Raw genomic sequence first — 24,244 nt, forward strand, 5'->3', positions numbered from 1 at the left:
GGAGAGCTGCTCAGCTCTTTATTTGCATTTATTTTTAGAGAAATTGTAATAGTCTCCGGCTCTCCAAGCAGGTGGATCAGGGTCTTCGTGCAGAACGGTCAGTGTCGGGGTCTTCGTGCAGAATGCTCAGGGCTCGTGCAGCATTGTCACACTAGCTACGTCACCTTTCTGACTTGAACACGTTGGCTTCCAACAACAAAATGAAAGCAATGCACAACTTCCCTTGTGGGCACACTTAACTGGTTTATTGGGGTCTGCAGTTACCAAAAAGGCCAGCAGTTCAAACCCACCAGCAGCTCAATGGGAAAATGATGAGGCTGTGTGCTAGGGTAAAGATTTAGTCTGGGAAGCACTAGGGGGCAGTTACACTCTGCCCTATAGGGTCCTGGAGAGTTACAGCCTCCAGGATGGGATGTCACATGGCCTGCTGCCAACCCTAGGTATCTGCGCCTGGCTCTGGACCCTGGGGGCGGGGGGGGGTAGGGGAAACGGGGGGACAGGAGGGGCTTGGACTTGGGCTCCCTGAGAACCCCCCCGCCCCGTGATTCCCTCCACCCTGGGGGCGGAGCAGCTCAGCAGCAGCCCTGGGTCTGGAGCACCTTCCGGATGCCTTCGGCCAGCGCGCCTGGTGTGGGGCTCTCTGCGGTGCAGCTCACAGGCAGGCCCTGGGTAGCCATCGCTTGAGCCGTGGTGGGGCCAATGGCTACGAACTGCAAGGAGAGTACAAGAGGCCTCAGTGCACCTGGTTTGAACTCACCCCACACAAAGTCCTGGCAATTTGTGTCTAACAGACTGAGAGGGACCTAACAGAGCAGGGAGTGTGCATTCCTGGGGAAGGAATGACGAAAAGGAGGGTGAGAAGGTCATAAGTGTCACCGAGGTGTTCATGGAGATGCTGCTGAACTGGTGGTGCATGCTTAGTTGTGTACGTTGTCAACAACAACAAACGGAAATTAAGCAACATCAGAAAGACCCTGTGCCGTACGTTGGGACTGACTCTACGACAATGCAATGGGGCTCCTAGGGTGGCACAGAGATACCCTCTGTACTTGCTGCCCTCCAGAAGGGTGGGGCCTTGTACCACCCAGAGGCGTCTCTGAAGACAGACTGGAGATCTGTTCTGAAAACGCTTCGTAGCTCAGTTCTGCTCTGACACACACGTGGGTGTCATGGGTTGGAGGCACCTGGACAGCAGCTGGCCTGGTTTGGAGTTTATCACCCTAAGGGAAATCAGGAAACCCGCAGCTCACAGGGAGACTGTGCCTTAGAGGGTAGGGGTATGAGGGGCTGCAAGTGTGTCCGCCATCGTGGCCAACATTAGCTGCAGAGGTCTGTGTTGTGCTGTGGTCAGGTGGAGATAGTCTGAAAGGGGCTTGTGCACAGCACAGGAAGGCTCCCAAGCTGCCATGAATGTGAACTACAGTGATACGTGGAAGCCACCTGGCTCAGGTGTGGTCCGTCCTCTTCCCACCTCAGGTGAGAAAGCCTGGAGCATGACCCCAGCCCCGATGCCACCCTCTGACCAGCCCCAAGTGGTTCACAGTCATAGCCAGAGCCTTGCCTTGGACTGAAGGAGACTTTTCATCCTGACTCCATCACTTTCTAGCTGCTATTATGAGTCACAGAACCTCTTTCAGTCTCAGTTTCCCCTTGGCTGGCAGGGTTCCTAAGGATTATGGGAGAGTACCACCACACGGCTCTGGTGAGAGAAGGTGCTCCTTCCCCACCCCACCCCCCAGCTCAGGATAAAAAGTGCAGCTGGTACACCTGCTTGAGGGTGTCCTGACAATAGAAGTCCTCACCCAGCAACCCCTGAACCCCCTCTCTCCATAATGTGGGGAGAGCAGACATAGTAAGATTCAACACCTGTGGGCAAGTCAGAATGGAGCACAGAGGCCCGAGGGCCTGTGGTCCCCCACACTTCCACCCTACTACCCCTTATGAAACCCCCGTGAGGCAAGAACAAAGGTGGGTCCCTACCTCACACCATACACAAAATTAACTCAAAGGGATTACAGACCTAAATGAAGAGCTCAAAGTTCTCTTAGGAAAAACGTGCCCTTGGACTAGGCACAAATGCTAACGCAACAAAGAAAAACAAATACAGCACAAACATGTCTGTGAAATCTATTGTTGTTGATGGTTGTGCCGACCCTGTATAGGGTTTCCAAGGAGTGGCTGGTGGTTTTGAACAACCAACATTTCAGTTAGTACTCCAGTGCTTATCCTATAGTGTCACGACAGTCTGCAGTGGCGGTGCCTGTGTGTCATGGAGTTGGTCTTGCTCACAATGACCCCGTCGAGCGGCTCTGAGGCTGTAAATCTTTACGGCTACAGAAAGCCTCATCTTTCTCCCACAGATTCCAACTGCTTACTTTGTGGTTAGAATCCTAACACAGCACCCCTGTGCTACCAGTCTACAGAGGGCACAAAAGGCTAGTTGTCCTCAGGCTACAAATGAGGACACAGGCTCAGAAAGCTTTAGCAGCCGTCAAAGAGCACCGGCCAGTAAGTGACGTCATCTGGCTTTTATCACAGGCTTGCAGATCTGAGAGGCCCGCACATTTCAATCCTACAAGCTGTTCCCAAGATGTCTGCTAGATCAGGGTCAGAGTGGGAATGGGGGCGCTAATTTCACCTGGACACCCTAGGACCTGGCATGGCGCTACAGGATAATGCAGTGGACCATTAGGTCAGTTTGAACCACAGAGTTAGTGGTTCAAACCCACCAGCCACTCCTTGGAAACCCTATATACAGGGTTGCTATGGATCAGAGCCGACTCAACAGCACTTAACAACCACCACCCTAGGACAATTAGTAAAGATTAAAAGACGATGATCTGAAAACGACCAAGGCCTCACCTTGATCTGCTTGACGCTGTCACCGGATAATTCCTGGATGGGTTTGAGGCTGTACGTCAGACCGGAGGGGCTGAAAAACGTGATGCTGGCAGGGACGCCCTGTAGGGAAGTGACCACCCCTTGTCACAGGCCTGGGGGGGCTACCATAGGAGTGGTTCCGTAAAGAACTGGCTGAAAGCAGGTGAGAGGACCAAGCGAGAAGATGCTGCCCTGTGGACACAGGTGCCAGCTCTCCACCCTTCCAGAAACAGCAGACTGAGCAGCAGAGGGCCTCTCTGCCCCTTCAACCAGTCCTCCCATGCAGACAAGCCACTCAGAAGCCTGTTCCTGGGACGGAGAGGCCGGAGAGCAATGCTGAAGACATCAACTCAAACAGGAGCTCACAGCCCCCCAGATTCAGTCCAGGCTCCTGGGTGGACACTGCAGGCCCCTCCCCAGCTTCCCTCCTCTGACAAGGCCAGCCCCGTATGTCACAGAAACCCCAAATGCTCAGTGCTGTGGGTTGGTTCTGACCCATAGTGACTTCCCAGGACAGTCTCGGGCTACACACCTGCCATGTAAAAGGCCTGCTAAGCCATCTCTGTGGATCCTCTCACAGCCTGACAGGACATTCCCATTTCACAGACAGACATGGAGCCCTCAAAGCCACACAGCAGAAACCCGAGCAGCCACACTGAGACCCTCCCACATGCCCCAGGACACCCAAGCACAGGCCCTACCTGCTTGGAGAAGTAGCTCTCCAGGTTCCCCTGAATCTCTGGGTGCGGGGCCTTCTGATAGACCACAATACTCTCCATGGGGACCCCTGGATACAATCAAAGTGGGGAACAGACCTCACTGCCCTGTGGACATGGGGATGCTTCTGCCCACATTGTACACTCCTGTCCACCCAAGAGCCCCAAATGTGACCTTGGACACAGGGCCAGTGCAGACGGAATTAGTTCACACGAGGTGTACTGCGGTCCCCACGAGAGGACACACAGAGTTGGGAATGATGCAGCCATAAGCCAAGGGCTGGCGCCAACACCAGGAGCAGGAAGACGAAAGGAAGGGTCCACGTTAGAGCCTTCAGAGGGAGGTCTCCAGGCCCCCCAAACTGTGAGAGGCTATGTCTCTGTTGGGTTAAGCCCCTAGGCAGCCCCAAAAATGGGCAGTTTAGGGCTCCGGGAGGGTGGGGTGGACAGGAGGGAGGGGAGCAGACCGCATATGGGAAAGTGCCCAACCACAGAGACCAAATGGACTTCACCACCCCATTAACTGCCCAGATCACAACCACCACCCACCCTCCTGGTAGAGGGGAGGAGACCCTCAGTGGGAGGCACTGGAATCTTCAGGCAGATCCCTAACCGGCCAGCAGGGGGCACCACCTACGGGTGAGTGTATCTAGTTACCTTGGTTCTTCAGCATCCTTGGTAGGGTTTCGCCTTTGAGGGACCCGCAGGGAAACAGAAGCGGCAGCGCTGGTGGGGTCCCTGTAAGCACAGGACCACACTGAACAAGCTACTGGGGAGAGGCAGATCCCGGGAGATGAAGCTGCCCTGGGTCCCTCAGGCCTCAGTCTCAGTATCTGCACAATGGGAACGGCTACTGGGCCGCCTTAGGGCTATGCTGAAGGATGTGAGAGGCAGAGTGGGTGTTGGTGCCTGGAGAATGGCACACACATACTCACAAGAGGGTCGCTGCATCCAGGCACGCCTCCCCACGGCACTGTGCACACTCGGGCACGCGCCCCCATGTCCAGGCAGCCACCGCACCCTCGCACGCAGACCACTGCACCATGCTTCTTCAGTTACCCCCGGGCAGCGGTCACAGTGGCTAGATCAGGCTCAGGGTCAGCTCCGGAGCAAACACTCCCCCTCCACTAAAGACCCTGGGTGCTACTTGCTTATGAGGTCCAAGGGGACACAGCCAGGGCAGCTGGTGGGCAGATGGGTGCCTTCAGCATGGACAAGTGCCAGGCCTACTCCTTCTCTAAAGGTCCCCCAGACCCCCGGTGCCTGGGCTGAGGGATGACTTCGTTTCCAGTTTTGAGGTGTTTACAGAACACTGAAGACAGCCGGGATCTCAACACTGCACTGTAACAGCACCCCACGGAAGTCATGGGTAGAAACGAAGCACTTCAACTGAATCACCTCATATATCCCCTCCATCCATCTCCTCATCAGCCAGACACTCTAATGTGTGTGTGGTTCACATATAGACGTTATGCGTTAGTCCACATGCTAAACTCTCTGCACACACGGTCTCTGGAGACTGCAATCAAAGGAAGAAACGGAGCCAGCTGAGCTGTCTCCCCAGGACAGGTGCCAAACAGGGGAGAGAGTGTCCCTAGTTTGTTTCCCAATATGTAGTAACTATCCAAGGGGGAGTATTTTATTTGAAGCGCTCCCTTCAGGAAACTCTCAGTGGAGATGGCAGGGTGCCGTGGGGTTCTCTTTTCCCATATGAGGAACCACTTTCAGGAGGGGGCAGCTCTCGATACATATTCTCAGAGCACAGGTCAGGTCCTCAGGAGAGAGAGTGTGTGTATGCATGTATTCACGTATGTATGTATGTATAGGATTCTAGCTGTCCTTCTCCTTCCCAGACGTCTGCTCTGGGGCAGCTGTGGGAAGCAGCGGGAAGACTAGAGCTGGAACTTTTCAACAAGCTCGCCTTCTAGTCAGCTGTGCAGGGAGTTGTGGGAAGGCTGTCCGGCTTATCACACTCTCCTGAGGTCCGTGGGGTGGTGGGCTGCTCGCTGGCTCTCACCTCTGATCTGAGGTGTCTGTAACAGCACTCACATGCTTTGCTTCTGACGCCCCCTCACACACCCCCCACACACACACACTGGCCTGACACTGTGTGGTCCTCGTAGGGCAGAGGTGGACCTTCTATTACCACACCCTGGCGGCCACAGATGGATAAGCTCCGCCCTGTTAGCACACAGGGAGCACAGTGGCTGTATAGGGTAAGCACTGGACTTGGAACCATAAGGCCGGCAGTTTGAAACCCCCAGCCCCTCCGTGGGAGAAGGATGAGGCTTTCTGCTCCCACGAAGATGAACAGCCTCGGAAGTCTTATGCAGGGTCGCTGTTAGTCGGAACTGGGTCCCTGGCACAACAACGACAATCCACATACAGGAGTCCCTGGGGTGTGCCTCGGAAGAAAAGCCGGGAGACCAACTTGGCAAAAGTCAGCCGTTGGCAAGCCTGTACGCCCAGCTGTACGCCGACCCACACACACACGGGGTCTCCGGAAGTTGGAACTGACATCAAGTTGTTCCCCGTAAACAAGACTTTGGTCCAAAATGTCCTTCACAACAGAGGGGAGATCTGTCCAAAGTAGACTTCCTGGGGTCTTCTCCCATCCAAGGAGGCAAGGCAAACACAGACACACCTCGAGGCTGCTGTGGGTTCCAGGTCACCAGAGTAAAGGTGATATTACAATGAGCCAGTCGCATCATGTTTTCTTGTGTTTCCCAGGACATACATTGAAATATTTTGAGAAGGACCAACATTTGACAGAGACATGAAGTAAGCACACGCTGTTGGAAAATAACACTGAGAGACTTGCTTGACGCAAGCTTGCCACAAACCTCGCATTTGCAAACAACACTCTGCAAAAGCAATAAAACTAAGTTCAATGAAGCGAGGTGTGTTTGTACCCCACTCCTTTATGGGGCAAGTGCACGGAATGCCTGAGGGTGTACTGTCCACCTCAGGGCTGTGCCGCGGACTCGGTTCCGGTTCCAACCCTGAGACCTTGCAGAGTTTCCAAGGCTGTACACCTTTATGGGCGCAAAAAGCCTCATGTTTCTCTTAGGGAACAGCTGATTGTTTCAAACTGCTGACCTTAAAGCTAGCAGCCCAACCTCATAACCACTACGATACCAGAGCTCCGTGTCTACCTCAGGAGGTCAGTGCAAAGGTTTAAAACCAGCTGACTGCAGACAGTGCCCAGGTGTCCCAGATAAGAGGAGGGAGGACTCAGCTGGCAGGGGCTCCAACCTGACACCAAATGGCTGTCCACAGCCCACGGTTGTCTCGTGGAGGAAGGCTGGTGATGATCACAGGCACGGGCAGAGTACCTAATCAACAAGGTAAGCACAGGCTAACTTATACTTACTTATGGATCTATAGTGAACAACCTGCAGTAAAGAAAACCATGGGTTTCACCCAGGTGAAACCATAGGAAACTGTTTACTACAGATTCGTGAGTAAGCACAAGTTGGCTGGTGATTACCTTGCCGACTGGGTCCTTCATCCTGCCAGGGATTGTAACTTTGATCAAAGGTTTTGAATCTGTGGGAAGGGGCTATGGGGCTGGGGGAGAGAAGGCCAGCCAGACCTGGAAGCAGACTCTTGGATGTGGTAAGAAGATGGCGAGCTGTTCACTGCAGATGAGTGAGTAAGCTCGAGAAGCCCGTATTTACCGGGCACTACGACACCGACACGAGGGATCACATTAGCTGGATGGTCGTTTCAGGTCATTAACATAAAAAGACTAGTTTTGTCAAATGTCTTAGGGGCCCACCCACTCACACGTCTACAGAAATAAAAACGTCCAGTTCTGCAAAGATCTCACCCCCCTCACGTGCAGTGGGAGAAGCCAGCTGAGCTCAGGCAGTGGCACTTAATTATAGATAATTAGGATAATGAGGATGACTGGGGAGAGATGGGGAAGAGCCGAAGCAGGCTGGGAGACAGTAGGAAGCCTTGAGGGTCACAGCAACCCAGCTCCAGGCCCAGGAGGGTATTTCAAATCAACTGCAGCTCCATCAGTTCCCTCTCTCACTAAAAAAAAAAGTTAGCGTTGGCCTCTGCCTTTTCCCACTTCAGTTTTCATGACTTTTCCTCTAGAGGAATGGCCCTGGCAGGGACTAACACGGAGTTATCAGAGGCAATGCGGTCACTGAAGACAGCCCAGGTGTGGTGTGGCGGATAAGCACTGGACCGCAAGGCCCGTTTAAACCAAAAGGCCGGCGGTTCAAACCCACCAAGTGTTCCTCGGAAACCCTACGCAGGGTTGCTGAGTCGGAACACCAACTAAAGCAAAAGAACGATGAATCGAATGGTAGACAATGAGCAAAAGAAGCAGATGCTTTGCTTTTGAAATTGAGCTTCCAAGTTCACGGAGGGAGGAGATAACAGTGCTTCAGAGGAAGCAGGGGAAGGTCCTCGTTAGCAGTCAGCAGGGATTCCTGAGGGCCTAAAGCAAGGCTGGTGATGAATCTGAGCAAGTTACAACGGCAGGCATCCGCAGGCATCCGATGAGATACGGGCAGGATCTGTGACTCTCTGCTGTCAAATCTAGAATCAGTTCAAAGAACTTGCTTAGAGGTGACAGTGAGTGTCTCTTTCCTGTGTCTGCAGAGAAGGGATGTTCCCTTGATGGCTCTAGAGCTCACCAGGAACAATGGTGCAGAAAAGATCCATCTAGTGTAAGCTGGACCTCACTGTGAGGAATAGTTCAGAATGGATCCATCTAGTGTAAGCTGGACCTCACTGTGAGGAATAGTTCAGAATGGATCCATCTACTGTAAGCTGGACCTCACCAGGAAGAATGGTGCAGAACGGATCCGTCTACTGTAACCTGGACCTCTTCACGAGGAATGGTCCAGAACGGATCCGTCAATTGCAAACACAGGCTATTCAGTTATGGCGCTGTCTTCCTACTACGCTGTTGATTCCTACTACGCTGTTGATGCTGTTAAATGCCATCGGGTCGGTTCTGACTCATAGTAAGCCTGTAGATGGATTCCAAGGAGCAGCTGATGGGTTTGAACCACCGACCTTGTGGTTAGCAGTCCAGTGCTTATCCTACAGCACCACACTGGGACTCCTTCCTACCATATAATCAGGAATTTTTCTCTGGAAAACCTAATGTTTAATCCCGAAGGTGGGGTCCCCACGAATCGATTCTGTGTTACTGAGCAGACCCACTTCACAGAGTCTTCTTGGCTGGGGTCTTTATGGAAGCAGATCATTGGGCCTTCCTTCCACAGAATCTTGGGGTGGATTTTAGCTGCCAGGCTTTTGGTTAACAGCCAAGTACAAACCATTTGTGCCACAGGCACCTTCAAACAAGTAAACCACATGGAACAAAAACAAAACCAAACTGCTGTCCAGTCACCCCGACTCACAGCAACCCACGTGCGTCTGCCGCCCAGGCCCCTCGAGGGCTGATTTTTCAGAAGCAGGTCACTAGGTCTTCCTTCTGAGGTGTCTGTGGTGGGCTCACACCTCTGAAACTTCCAGTTAGCAACCACACCTGTGAGCTGTTTCTATCACTCGGGGGATTCCATGCAAATACCAAAACCACACCCTGCCACCAAGTTCCGACTCATAAACACAGATGGGCCCAAGAGGACTGAGTGGAACTGCCCTGTACGGTTTCTGAGACCCTAGAGCTGAAGGAGAGCAGACAGCTTCATTGAGAGAAGGGGGCAGGGCGGGGGGAGGTTTGAATTATTGACCTCGAGGTTCTGTCCAATGCAGAGCCCAAGACACCAGCAGCCTCCTTTCCACACAATCAGGCAGGCTGTGGTTAGGGGTGGTCTACACACTGCAGGGGGGTCAGTACAATGGAAGTGTGTGGCCAGTAGAACCGTGCATCCCCCTAGCCTAGGGCTCTGAGCTCCACACACAGAAATCACGGGGCTTCACTTGGGTGATCTTTTCTACTTACTGGAACAAATAAATTCTGCAAGCTTTTCTGCATTTCCACATTTTTCTCCTTCTGTATCCAGGCCAATTTTCCTCACTGGAAAATACAAAAGAAACGTATTTCTTTACACGGTTTGCAAAGACCTTTGGCTTGCATGTTGTTTTCAACTATTTATAGTGAGTTGGGTGAGGGCTGAGCAGATGATCACTTTGACATTCACTAGTTCACACACATTTTGTTCCATGTCATTGACTGAAGGCCCCACAGTGTCACATCATGATGTAAAGTTTCCTGTTCTCATGCAGATATAAGTCACACAGGGACCTCTCCTGAGGACCAGTGTCGAGAGATCTAGAACACGCTCCCTCTTTCCCCTTCCTGAGCTGTGGCACCCTCTCCCCCAGGGCCTACAGGATAAAGCCCCCACTGTTAGGGAGGTGAGACCACAACCAAATGGGCATCGTGAGCTGACGCGGCCACACTGGAGAAAAGGAGAGGAGGCCTGATGGAACAGGACAACAGGGACTCACACGTCCTTCTGTGAGGTGGCCCTTAAGGAGCTCAGTGAGGTGCAGATGGCTCCCGGCTCGCTGCATTTCCTGAGGAGTGGATCCCTGCTGGTCCAGGAAGATGAAGTGCCAGGGTTGTTAAACACACAGCTGTCAACTGTGTGCAGAACAAAGTCCTCTGCTCAGACCGCAGAGCCAGCCAGGTGGGTCACCTGGTCCCAGGGCTGTTAGTGCTGTTGAGAGTCAGTTCCCACAGAACACAGCCCTGTCTAGTCCTGCAGCTTCACTCTGGTTAAGTTTGGGCCCGTTGGTCCAAACTGTTTCTGCCACTGTCGGTCCATCTCGTTGGGGTGGGGGTGGGGGTGGGGGGACAGGCATCTTCCTCTCTTTTCACTGCCCCTTCACGTCACCAAGTCCTTCTCCAGGGACTGACTGCTCCCTCCTGATAACATGTCTGAAGTATGAGACTCAGCAACACTATATAGGGTTTCCGAGACTACATCGTTACAAGAGCAAACAGCCTCATCTTTCTCCCATTTATCAAGATGTTATTTATTGGTCCAGTAGTGAGGATTTCCATTTTCTACCCGGAGGTGCAATCCATACTGAAGGCTGTAGTTTTTCATCTTCACCAGTACTTCAAGTCCTTTTTGCTTCCAGCAAGCAAGGCTGCGTCCTCTGCATGACACAGGTTAATGCTCGTCCTCCAAATCCCGATGCCAAGTTTCTCTTCAGAGAAGCCACTTCTTGGATGATGTGCTCAGCATACAGATTGAATAAATATGATGAAAGAATACAATCCTGGCACACACCTTTCCTGGTTTTAAACCTTTCAGTATCCGTCCCCGTGTTCTGTATAAACAACTGCCTCTTGGTTATGTACAAGTTCCTCGTAAGCATAATTATACGTTCTGGAATACCCATTCTTCACAAGGTTATCCATAGTTTGTTATGATCCACACAGTGCAATGCCTTTACATTATCAATATGGCAAAAGCAACTGTCTTTCTGATAGTCTCTGATTTCAGCCAAGATCCATATGATGTCAGCAATGATATCAACCTTTGTTATAGGTCTTTTCCTGAAACAGGTTTAAATTTCTGGCAGTTTCTTGTTGATGGACTGCTGCAACTGGTTTTGAATTGTCTTCAGCAAAGTTTTACTTAAATGTGATATTAATGGTGTTGCTGGGTTGTTTCACATGCTGTCAGGGCGCCTTTATTTGGAATGGGCACAAATACGGAGCTCTTGTAATCGGTTGACCAGGTGCTAACCATCTTCCAAATTTCTTGGTTTATACTTCAGTGAGCACTTCCAGCGCTGCATCAATTTGTTGAAACATTTCAATGTTTATTCTACCAAGTCCTGGAGAGACTTCTTTTTCACCAATCCCTTTAGTGCACCTTGGACTTCTTCCTTCAATACCATTGGTTCTAGATCATACACTACCTGTTGAAACGGCTGAATATCAATTCTTTTTGGTAAAGTGACTCTGTGCGTTCCTCGTTCCATCTTCTTTTGATTCTGCCTGCATCTTTTAATAAGGCTCTCTGGTAGCATAGTGGGTTATGTGTTGGGCTGCAGGTTGCAAGGTCAAGAGTTCGAATCCACTAGCTGCTCTATGGGAGAAAGATGAGGCTTTCTACTCCTGTGAAGATTTCCAACCTTGGAACTCTCATGCAGAGCTGCTGTGAGCTGGAACCGACTCAAGTGCACAGAGAGCAGTCTCAATCTGTCTCCCGCGGAACCCTTCAATATTGCAACTGGGGCTTGACTTTTTCCTCAGTTCTCTCAGCTTGAGAAATGTTGAGTGTGGTCTTTTCTTTTGATTTTCTAGCTAAAGGTGTTTGCACATTTCATTATCATACTTGCTTTTGTCTTCTTGAGCGGCCCTTTGAAATTTTCTGTTCACAACTTTTACTTCATTTCTTTTAATCACTTTAGCTCCTCTACATTTAAGAGCAAGTTTCAGAGTCTTGTGTGACATTCATTTTGGTCTTTTCCGTCTTGTGATTTTAACAACTTTCCGCTTTCCTTCTGTATGTTTTATTTCAGTCCATGACTCCTCTGGTCTTCGATCATTAGCATCTAATGTATCAAAGCTGTTCTAAAGATGATCCCTAAATTCAGGTGGATTTACTCAAAGGTCATATTTAGGCTCTTACAGACCCGTTTTAATTTTCTTCAACTTCAGCCTGAATTTGCCTATGAGCAATTGATGGTCTGTGCCACAGTCGGCTCTTGGCCTTGTTTGGGCTGATGATATGGAACTTGTCCATCATCTCTTTCCACAGATGTAGTCAGTTTGATTCCTGTGTCTTCCACCTGGTGAGGTCCATGTGTATTGTCACCTTTTATGTTATTGAAAATAGGTATTTGCAATGTCATTGACTTGTCTTGCAAAATTCTATCATGTGATCTCCAGTATCATTTCTATCACCAAAATCATATTTTCCAACTACTGATCCTTCCTCTTTACTTCAAACTTTCCAATCACCAATAATTATCAATGAATATTGATTACATGTTTGATCAATTTCAGACTGAAGAGATGGGTAGAATTCTTCAATTGCTTCATCTTTGGCTTTAGAGGTGATACATAAATAATAGTGGTATTAACTGGTCTTCCTTGTAGGTGTGTGGATATTATCCTACCACAGACAGTGATGTATGTACTTCAAGACAGATCTTGAACTGCCCTTTGTAATGATGAATGTTATGCTGTTCCTTTTCAATTTGTCATTTTCAGCAAAGTAAAGCATATGACTGTCTGATTCTAAATGTCTAACACCAGTCCATTTCAGCTCACTAATGCCTAGGGTATCACCGGTATGCATTTTACTTCATTGTTGATTACTTCCAATTATGCTAGATTCCTACTTCATACATTCCACGTTCTAATTATTAATAGATGTTTGCAGTTGTTTCTTTTAATTTTGAGTTGTACCCCATCAGCAAACGAATGTCCCCAAAGCTTTACTCCACTTGCGTCATTACAGTGAACTCTACTTTAAGGAGGCAGCTTTTCCGCAGTCATATTCTGAGTGCCTTCCAAGCTGAGGGGCTCATCTTCTGGCATTATAGCATACAATGTTCCAATGCTATTCATCAGGTTTTCTGTGCATAATCCTAGTCTGTTTTAGTCTGGAAGCTCTACTGAAAGTTGTCCCCCCTGGATGACCCTGCTGGTATTTAAAATACTGGTAACATAGCTTCCAGCATCACAGCAACACACAAGTCACCACAGTGTGACAAACTGACAGAGGAGTGGTAGGTAACTGTATGAGGAACAAAGTCCTCTGCTCAGGTGGCAGATTCAGCCAGTCTGGATCACCTGAGTCCGGTGAAGAGGATCTAATGCCAGGGAACCCCGAACTGCTCCCTGAATTGAACTGTGGGGTCAGGGCTATCAGTGACTATGTACTTTATGTTGACGATGAGGCCCTTGTTTCAAATTACCCCTGCGACAAACGGTCTCCTGAGCTGGCTTCCTGGTCCCTCAGGGAGCCTGCTCATTGGACCAGCTCTCAGTTAACGTTCAGTCTGAGGTCTCAGACCCTGAGGGGATGAGCTGGGCCAGACCAGAGTTCTCTGTGGCTGACTGTTCCAACACTAGGACTCACACTACACACAGCGCTCAGAACACAGTCCGCCTATCTTAAGGGCCTTCCCCAAGTAAAGACTGACAACAACGCTCCAAATTCTCCAAACAGCGTTTAATACACACACTGACACCACACTAGTCTGATGTACAGTGTATTCACACTAACGGGGCTCAAATAATGACTGCCTCCATGGATCCAGTTTTCTGGGTTTCTCCTTCCACCTTGGCCTCTGTTGACTTCCAATGTTCCGTTTTTCTGACCTAGTCACAGGGGTTCAGGGGCACCCTGACCAGAGCATGTCCTGACAGCTTCTAAAGAGGGCCGGCTGGACCCACTGATGCAATCCAATCAAACAACATGGCGGATGTGGTGGGGCCTGGCTCTAAGAGTCTTGGGTACTCTCTCCAGGATTTTTGTGTTTTACTTTTTATTATGAATTGAGTGACGTTTGACAGAGCAGATCATCGATGTGACATTCAACAATTCATACACACTGTATTTCACCTCACTGGTTACAAACCCCTCAGTGTAACCCACTTCTCCTACTTCCTCCCTGTGTTTCTTATTTCCATTCCGCCTCCTTTCCTGGCCCTTCTGAACTTTGTCCTTCCTTTTTGATCTTTTGCTGCCCTTTTAATCTCACATGGTAGGTTAATTTTAGGTGTCTGTACCTCAATAGTGTTACTGTCCCCTGACAAACCTGTCTATTGTTTGGCTTAAAACTGAACCACAGGGTTGAGTTCAGCTCCAGGCAGAACCCTCAGGTTTGGCTCTCTAGATTTACCTTGCTGCCAGGCAGGCCAGCTTCGGTGCTGGGAGGCGGTCCTGTGGAGAGCCCACATGACTGGGCAAATGGGAGGCGGTCCTGTGGAGGGCCCACGAGACTGGGCTAAGAAGGGTATTTTCAGACATTCCCCCACCAGGCCTCTGGTGCAGATACTACAGCCCACAAGAGACCCTGTGCAGAAGGACCCACGAAGCCAGCCCCAAATTTCCAAGCCACAGAACTGGGAGATCGTGAAACTGCACTGGTTCCGGCCCCAGAATGTCAGGGTTGCAGTTAAACAGCAAAGGTGACTGACACACAGTGCCTGGACCCCTCCGAGTGGTCAGCACCCAGCTTCCTCCAAATGGCCAGGCTGCTACTGAAATGCCAGACAGACAAAACCTCAGGGAGTTCAGACAGTCTCCTCCCTGAGACTACTAGAGGGACCTCTGCTCTGAAAGGCAGATCTGAAAAGACCAACTACAGAGGAGGGTGTCCACACTAGGCTGGGGTGTGGTTTAAAACAATATAACGACGGGCAGCGTTTGCTCAGGGATGGAGCTCAGAAGGCAGCCAAGACAGGGAGGCAGGGTGAATGGGAGTGGGGGCCCAGGAGGAAGAACAGGGAGAAGGCTGTTACACTGACTGAGGATACAGTCTGTGTCATGAAGCGAAGTGTGTGGGAGTTGTTGAATAGAAAACTGTCTGCTCTGTGAAGTTTCACCCAAATCACAATAAAAAGTTTAAACAAAAAGGTAAAGAAAAACCAAAGCTTCATTTAAAATTCCAAATTGTTGTTGTTGTTAAGTGCCATCGAGTCGGTTCCAACTCATGGAAACCCTGTATAGGGTTTCCAAGGAGCAGCTGGTGAGTTTGAACCACTGGCCTTGTGGTCCAGTGCTTTATTCTACAGCATCAAACCAGGACTCCAAATTACAAATAGAAAGTTTTAAAAGTATTTACAAAATCCTTGATGATAAGGGCTTTTATCATCTTCCGCCTGAGGAGAAGTCTGCAGCAGTTAGGGCAGGTCTTGGCCTTCACAAGTGAGTGGACAGGGCCAGCTTACGGCCATCTGCTCCCCATCTCAGCGGCAGATTTCTCATCAGATGTCTCTCCCGACCCCCTCCTTTGTGTACTTTGTACTCATCTTACAGAACAGGGAGAGCAATATACACACAGACACCGCTGGAGTCAAACTGAAGGTCTTACAGCAGCACAAAGTGTCTGGTCATTAGCTAATGTGCGAAGGTATAACATCAAAACAGAAAAATTCACAACCCTACCACATATTTTCAATAAATGCATAGTTGTGGCTGTTAAGTGCCATTGAGTCAGTCCCCACTCAGTGACCGTGTGCAGAGTTTCTGAGACTGTAAATCTTCGTGGGAGCACAGTGCCTCACCTTTCTCCTGCGGAGAAGCTGCCGGAATCAAACTACAGACTCTTGAGGTTCACAGTGCAGCATTTATCCTACAGAGGCCCCACCACACTCCCCAAACACGAGGATGTAAATCTACTTTATTTCCTCTTCTCATTTAGAAAGCAGAAGTAGTCAAAGAAAAGTACAAGCAAATTCATCACTTCATTCTGGGGGGATGCTGGGGAGAAGATGTGGTTTCCATGGTAACACACCTCTGCCAGGCTGAGCAGCACACAGAGATCTGCTCCTCTGGTAACTTGCTAGCAACTTCCAGCTGGGTTCATCTCCAGCCTGGTTTTCGTCCCTGGAAAATGTGCTTTTTATCTTGAAACTAGCTTCACTCATACTGAGCCTTTGCCCAATATTCTTAAACTCATTTGAACAAATTAAACTGTTTAGAAAGAAAGTTTTACATTGGATTGATTTGTGGTGGCTAAGAATTGTTTGAAGGACTTAAACTGTTTTCATACCAATTTTCAGTGATTCACTGTTTCAATTTTGGACTTTCCAAAGAATATATACAGTGCTCGCTTCTGCAGCACATATACTAAAATTGGAACGATACACAGAAGATTAGCATGGCCCCTGCGCAAGGATGACACGCAAATTCGTGAAGCGTTCCATATTAAAAAAAAAAAAAAAAAAAAGAATATATACATTCAAAGTCATGGGAAAATGTATTAAGTATTATAAGAGAATTATTAAAACTACCCAGCAATGATAAAACCTTGCTTACTGAAAGTGAAGAGGACTTAAAACATTTACTGTATGGATTACACCTCAATGTAAAGAAAACAAAAATCCTCACCACTGGACCAATAAACAACATTCCTATCAACAGAGAAAAGATTGAAGTTGTCAAGGACGTCATTCTTCTTGGATCAACTATTAACACTCACGGAAGCAGTAATCAAGAAATCAAATGATGTATTTATTGCATTAGGCAAACCTGCTGCACAAGACCTTTTTAAAGTGTTGAAGAGCAAAGATGTCAGCATGAGGACTAAGGGGCGCCTGACCCAAGCCATGGTATTTTCAATTACCTCATATGCATGTGAAAACGAGACAGTGAATAAGGAAGATTTGATGTAAGAATTGATGCTATTGAGTTATGGTGTTGGAGGAAAATATTGAAAGTGCCAGGAACTGCCAAAAGAACCAACAGATCCGTTTTGGAAGTGCAGCCAGAGTGCTCCTTAGAAGCCAAGATGGCCAAACTTTGTCTCTCATACTTCAGACATATTGTCAGGAGGGACCAATCTCTGGAGAAGGATATCATGTTTGGTAAGGTGGAGGGTCAGAGAAAAAGAGGAAGACCCCCCAACGAGATGGACTGGCCAAGTGGCAGCATCGATGGGCTCAAGCATGGCAACAGTAGTGAGGTTGGCCCAGGATCAGGCAGTGTTTCATTGTGCTGTGCATAAAGTCGCTAGGGGTCGGTACCGATGGCACCTGACAACAACAACAACCACAAGAACAACCCAGAAATAGTCTGAAGGAGCCCTGCTGGCGCAGTGGCTTAAGTGATGTGTTGCTAACCTTGAGGCTGGTTGTTCAAGTTCACCAGCTGCTCTGAGGGAGAACAGGGAGGCTGCTTGCTCCTGGAAAGATTTCACCTACACAGGGTCCCTCTGAGTCACAATCGACTCAATGGCAGTGGGTTTGGGAATGTTTTGTTTGATAATTAGCATCACCTGAAGGAGAGATTTATCTTTACTATTTGGTGATTTTCCTTTGATGCTTTTTTTTTGGGTGGAGGTTGGAGACAGTAGGTGGGGGGGAGGTCTCACTATTTCAGTGCTTCTGGTTTTAAATTGAAGGAGCCCTGCTAGTGTAGTGGATTACAGGCTGGGCTGCTAACCACAAGGTCAGTAGTTCAAATCTATTAGTAGCTTCACGGGAGAAAGAAGAGGTTTTCTGCTCCTGGAAAGATTTTCAACCTTGGAAACCTATACAGGGTCACTATGAGTCAGAACTGCCTTGTTGGCACACATCCACCACCATTTTTAAATTGTGGCATCCTGGTGTCGCACTGTAGGATCAGCATGAGATTACTAACAACAAAGTCGGTGGTTCAATCCCACCTTTCGCTCCTTGGAAATCCTAAAAGGGTTGCTATGAGTCAGAGCTGGCTCTAAGGTACTTAACATAATTATTATTATTTTTAATGTGATCGTTTACATGGGAGAACATTAACTTTACATTCATCCTATCATATATCATTTCACTGCTATGGTTACAATCCCCTCCATGTATTATCAACCAACCAAAAGGTATATATACCAAGCAAGCCTGACCCCCGGTCATCAGCACACAGCCCCTCTCCCTCCCTGGATCTAAGGTCCCCAGCTGCTCCATCTCTCCACATCATCGTCTCTGCCTCCATTTCTGGCATCACTGTTCTCTGGGTAGGGTCCCGCTCTCCGCTCTTCTCTCTTGATGGTCCTAGGGACCTCCGCTCTTAGACTGCAAAGTTAATCACTCCCCTCCTTTTGCTACAAAACATCTACCTTTACATTTCCAACCTACACAATCAGTCCTGATAACAATTATTCACTGCTGTATCACAAGTATCCACATTTCCTTTCTTCAGCCCTGCCTAGACAGATCGGATACTACTCAGTGGAGATTCTACCTTGCTCCATGCCCTCTGGATCTAGGTTCCCTCTTGAAAGCTTGTAAGCCAGTCACTTCTTGCCTTTGCAGCGCCCCCACTTTGGGTAGCCAATGTCCAAGTTGCTCATCCCTGTTTACTCTGTGTATGGAGGGGGTGGGAATGATCCTTGCTGTAAAGATTTATTCCCTCTTTTGAGCTACTGCATCCATAGGTGTAGGTCAAATTCATCAAATTGTATCAGATTACAATTTTTTCCTCTTCTTTTTTCTACTAGTTGAGCTCTGATCATCCCGTCATTGAAACCAGGACAAGTGGGTATTATCTACAGGTATGGGTGTTCTTGTGCATATGCCCTCTCTTCTTATCAGCTGGACAGTTCACTCTCCACTCTAGTCCTCTATGGCTATGTCACTGACTCTGGGCTGAAGAGTCCCCAGGTCTTGCCACACTGCTGGCCAACCAGGTCTCCACCTGGGTTCAAAGGAGTCTATTGAGTATTGTAGGGCTTAGCTCGCAGCTTCATTGCTGTTTTCCCCTCACTTCCCCTTATTGGTGACGAATGTGGTCACCAATCAGAGCGTGTATTCCCATTGAGTCTTAGTCTTGGAAGGGGGTCTTCTGGAATAATTTGAGTAGAATTGGTGACAGCTCTTCCCTGAATGTTTGGTAGAACTCAGGTACTTAACATTTTTTAACTGAATTGAAATTGTACCATAGATCTATATATTCTTTGTTTCATATGAGATTTTCTTATGCTATAAAAAACTCTTCAAAAGCATACAAAACCATGTAATCTTTTCCTGTTTCTCTTCTCTTCTTGAACAATTCAGCCTGGAGATCACTAGATGGGGCCGAGGGATCCTTGTGGGGGAAGCTGGAGCCCTGGTAGCACAGGGGTTAAACTCATGGCTGCCAACCAAAAGGTCGGAGGTTCAAACCCACCAACTCCTTGGGAGAAAGATGAAACTGTATGCTTTCATAGAATTACAGCCTCTGAAAACCCCCAGGGCAGTTCTACTTTGCCCTCTAGGGTAGTTATGAGTCGGAATGGACTCAGCGGTGGTAGATTTGTGGAAGACACTCCGGTGTCTTCCCCTAATCTTAGACATTTAGAAGAGGCTTCTGGTTTCCATGATTACAAGTAATGCTATGGCATATATTACCATACACAGCCTCTCTCTCCCACCTGGGATTAGTGCTTTTGGAAAGACCACCAGGACCACACGGATGAGTGGGCCAATGAGCAAACACTCCAAAAGAGCTTCAGGAGACATGTTGATCAAGGGTTTCTTACAAGAGTTCAGCCCAGTTTTTAAGCCAATTTGCAATATTTGAATATATGTACTTCATCCTAATCAGCAGTGAGTTCGTATGTACCATCAAGTCAGTTCTGCCTCGTAATGATCCTGTATAGGGCTTCCGAGAAAAGGCTGGTGTGTTTGAACCATTGACCTTGTGTCTAATAATCCAGGGCCTATCCTACAGCACCACACGACTGTTGCTGTTGTTGTTGTTGTTGCTAAGTGCCACTGAGTTGGTTCCAACCCATAGCGACCCTGTATAGAGTTTCCAAGGAGCAGCTGGCCGAGTTTGAACTTCTGGCCTCATGGTTCAAACTGACTTTGCAGTCCAGTGCATTAACCTGCAGTGCCACCCAAGGGCTCCAATAGAACTTGTTGTTGTTAGGTGCCATCGATTCAGAACCAACTCATAGCGACCGTATGCACAACAGAAGGAAACACTGCCTGATCCTGGGCCAACCTCACAGTTGTTGCCACACTTGAGCCCATTGATGCTGCCACTCTCCCAATCCACCTCGCTGGGGGTCTTCTCTTTTTCTCTGACCCTCCACCTTACCAAACATGATTTCCTTCTCCAGTGACTGGTCCCTCCTGACAATATGTCCGAAGTATGAGAGAAGTTTGGCCATCTTGGCCTCCAAGGAGCACTCTGGCTGCACTTTTTCCAACAAGATCTGTTGGTTCTTTTGGCAGCCCATGGTACTTTTGATATTCTCCAACACCGTAACTCAAAAGCATCAATTCTTCTGCAGTCTTCCTTATTCACTGTCCAGCTTTCGCATGCATATGAGGTGACTGAAAATACCATGGCTTGGGTCAGGCGCACCTTAGTCCTCAAGCTGACATCTTTGCTCTTCAACACTTTAAAAAGGTTTTGTGCAGATTTGCCTAATGCAATGCACATCGTCAGATTTCTTGACTGCTGCTTCCATGAGTGTTGATAGTTAATCCAAGAAGTATGAAGTCCTTGACAACTTCAATCTTTTCTCCATTGATAAGAATGTTGTTTATTGGTCCAGTGGTGAGGATTTTTGTTTTCTTTATATTGATATGCAATCCATACTAGTGGCTGTGCTCTTTGATCTTCATCAGTAAATGTTTCAAGTCCTCTTCACTTTCAGCAAGCAAGGCTATCCTATCTTTAAATGTGCAAATTTTATTTTTCAAACAAACAAGGCTAAATCATTTTTTGAAAATTTAATTGCTTACCTAGAGAAGCAGTAGCTTGTCCAACCACATACACTGGCTTGGCATTCCATTTTCCTTTCAGAGATTTTTCCCAAGCTGAAAAACAAGGAATCCTACATACGTGAGTTGCAAATACCAAAGTCGCCATTTGGACGCTGCCCAAGGTTGCCTGTTAACCTTAAGAAATTTGCAAATAAGCAAAAGATTAACAACCAAACATAAAGCAAAGACTAACATCTCAAAGTTATATATGCTTTGTAAGCAAAAAATCCCCTTGGTAGATGTTTCCATCTGCTTTGCTTGAAATATGAACGGGTTTCCACAACTGGCATTCCTCAGATTTTCAATGTATACCAGCAAACAAACGTAGCTTTTAGAAGGAATTTGCATAGTGACATTAAAAGAAAACAAAACTAGACTCTTGAAGAAAAGTCACTGAACATTAAAAAAATAAAAAGCAAATGGAATGTCTAATAAAGCAAAGCAATATAACTGACTTTATTTGGGAAATAAATCGTAAGAATGTCCACAAATTGCAGGCTCAGATGAGAGGTCTCACAGATCTATTAGAGTTGGGGTGGTATTGTTGTTATGTGCGGTGAGTCGGTTCCGAGTCATACTGACCCTATACAGGATTTCCGAGGCTGTTATCTTACAGGAGCAGAAATCTCATGTTTCTCCTGAGGAACAACTGGTAGTTTCGAACTGCTGACCTTGAGGTTAGCAGTCCAATTTGTAACCACTACGCTACCAGAGACCTTGAGGTTAGCAGCCCAATAATACCAGTTACACAGCTGTTCATTCAGACTAAGTGTGAAGTCCTGGGCCCTGTTCAAGGGACATACTGTGTTCACACTGCTTGGTGAAGGAGGGAGGCAGGCTGAAGGTCAGAGAAATGACCGTGTCATAAAGGGCCTCTCAAGGCACTGACCACCCCCCGTGTTGTTCTTGTTGCTGTGAAGTTGCCGTTGCATCGGTTCTGACTCCCAGTGACCATGTACAGGATTTCTGAGGAGCAGCTAGTGAGTTTGAACTGCTGACCTAGTGGTTAGCGGTCCAGAGCTTATCCTACAGTGCCACACCGGGACTCAGTAGATGGTTGGATTTTTTCATCATCCCTTCAAAGAACATGGCATTTATCCTACTTTCAGAGAAGACCGGGGCCTGGTCTATTGTAAAAGGGGATGTGAACTCCTGGTAGGTGAACATGTAAGATCGCGTGAGAGACGTCTGCCTGGGAGTTCAGGAAGCAACGTGTGTCTTCTGTGTGGTGGTTCCATGAAGCACTCACTCCCATCAGAGGTCAGCACGTAGCCTTGACATTTTGTGCTGGACACTAGGAAACTTTTTATAGAAGAAAAGTCCTAGTGTGCTCCCTCCAAAGACACAAAACACAAAGCAACTTGGTATCTACACACTTTCAGGGCTGAAAAGGCCTGCTGTTTGTCAGCCCCAAGGCGCCAATGTCTCTGGAGTGTCATATCCCGGGGGTGGGGGGGGGACAGGAAGGAGGGAGTAAGAGTCCAGTAGAGTCAGAAGCAGACCCTTCCTCACCTTCAGTTTTATTATCCTTCTCCAAACACATCTCCATGGCTTCCACTGCTCGGGCACTGGTGAAAATGAGTCCCCCATACCCTTCAGGACAAGACAGCTGTAAACCAAAAGAGCAATCGAGGCAAAACTCAAAAACAAGTAGGCAAATGTTTAGCAGAAGAAGTTGTTGTTAAGTGATGTCAAGTTGGTGCCGACTCTTAACGACCCTGTGTGGAGGGTTTCCAAGGAGTGGCGGGTAAGTTTGAACCGCTGACCTTGCGGTTCAAACCGACCTTGTTGGCCAGTGCTTATCCTACAGCGCTATACCAGGGCTCCCCAGGACCTAGAAATGACTCCAAATCCTGAGCTCTTTTTTTCCCCTTTACAGGTGCCTGCGTAAGTGGATAGGAGTCCTGGTGTGGCACTGTGGACTAATGCGTTAGACTGCAAAGTCATTTGACCTGCAAGGTCAGTGGTTCAAGCCCACCAGATGTTTCTTGGAAACCCTATACAGGGTCGCTATGGGTTGGAATCAATGCAACGGCTCTTAACAACAACAACAACAATGTAAGCGGATAAGGAGCTCTGGTAGCATAGTGCTTATGAGTCTATCTGCTAACCTCAGGGTCAGCAGTTTGAAGCTACCAGCTATTCCACAGGAGAAAGATTGGAGACCCTATGCAGGGTGGTTATGAGTCAGGACCGACTCCACTGCACACCATCACCACCACATGGAGGAAGACAGTGAAGTGGGATGGAGCTTGTGACAGAGACAGACCTGGGGTCTTTGCCTGAGAGGGTAACAACACAGCTTCCCACTCAACATTTATGGGGCAGACCACTGAATGAGTGGTCCCATAGTCAGTCCCCACAGAACGTCCTCATAAGGAGGGTGGCAGAGCCCAGGATGAACCCCTGCTGCTGACAGAGGCCATGGCTAACAGAGTGGGCAGGGCTGGGCACCCCCATCTCAGGAAACCACTCCAGGCCTGTGGACCTTGTCTGGAAGGAGCCCACGGAGGTGCCCTGAAGGCAGTGCTGGCTGGTAGCATGCTGTTTCAGGCTGCCAGCCACTGCGGCTCTCCTAGGGCACTGGGTATGGTTCCTGCAAAGTCTGTCAGCCTCCATCTGGTGGTAGAACTGAAATCCCGGGTTCGAGTCCCAACCCTGCCTCTTACTTGCTAGAGGCAAAGTTGTCAGCCTGGGTCTCAAATGAGTTCATCTCTAAAATGGGAAGCCTATCAGGGATGGGGGTGGGGTCTAACAAGGATGAGTGACAACAAGTGGGGGAACTTCTGGGAGCAGTGTGAGGGGGTCTGCATCTCCCTGTCTTCCCCCCTATAGGACTCCCGACAGCAGCAGCCTCCGGAAGCTGAGTGAGGCTGCACCTCCCCCATTTTCCAGTTTGGTGATAAAATGAGGGGTATAAAACAGGTCCCCCTGTTGGGGTTGGGCAAAGATTCTAGGAAAATCAAACCTGAACATATGCCAAGCGACGGGCTTTACCTTCTCAGAGAAGCTTGAGAGAGACAAAAACTCAAAGGATAAAACAGGGATCAGAGCGGCTTCCAGTCCACACAAGCCTAATTCCTGCACAAGAAGAGCACACATGGGTCTGGGTTAGCCAGGGGCCGAGGACTGCACTCACAGCTCATTCTGTGACATCCCTCTGAGCTGTGGCCGGCAGTTCTGCTCGGGTGTCACGGCCCCCAAGTCACAGGGCACTTACTCTGATATACGGGTCCTGGCCACAGCTGTCTTCTTTAGGGTCTTTGAGCAGAAGGACCTTCAT

At 48.5% G+C, this 24,244-nt stretch overlaps 1 protein-coding gene across 1 annotated transcript; it reads right to left on the reverse strand.

Annotated features, from left to right (window-relative positions):
- Positions 1-572: 572 nt before the first annotated feature.
- On the reverse strand, positions 573-24,244 carry UROS (uroporphyrinogen III synthase). Its single transcript, XM_006867433.1, has 9 exons — positions 24,182-24,244; positions 23,959-24,042; positions 22,474-22,570; positions 20,941-21,015; positions 9,532-9,606; positions 4,254-4,334; positions 3,582-3,667; positions 2,863-2,961; positions 573-710 (listed from the first exon to the last, which is right to left on the reverse strand). Exons 1-9 carry the CDS (start codon positions 24,242-24,244, stop codon positions 573-575), a joined length of 798 nt encoding a protein of 265 aa, XP_006867495.1.

The sequence above is a fragment of the Chrysochloris asiatica genome, unplaced genomic scaffold (assembly GCF_000296735.1).
Source record: "Chrysochloris asiatica unplaced genomic scaffold, ChrAsi1.0 scaffold00105, whole genome shotgun sequence".
Taxonomy (NCBI): domain Eukaryota; kingdom Metazoa; phylum Chordata; class Mammalia; order Afrosoricida; family Chrysochloridae; genus Chrysochloris; species Chrysochloris asiatica.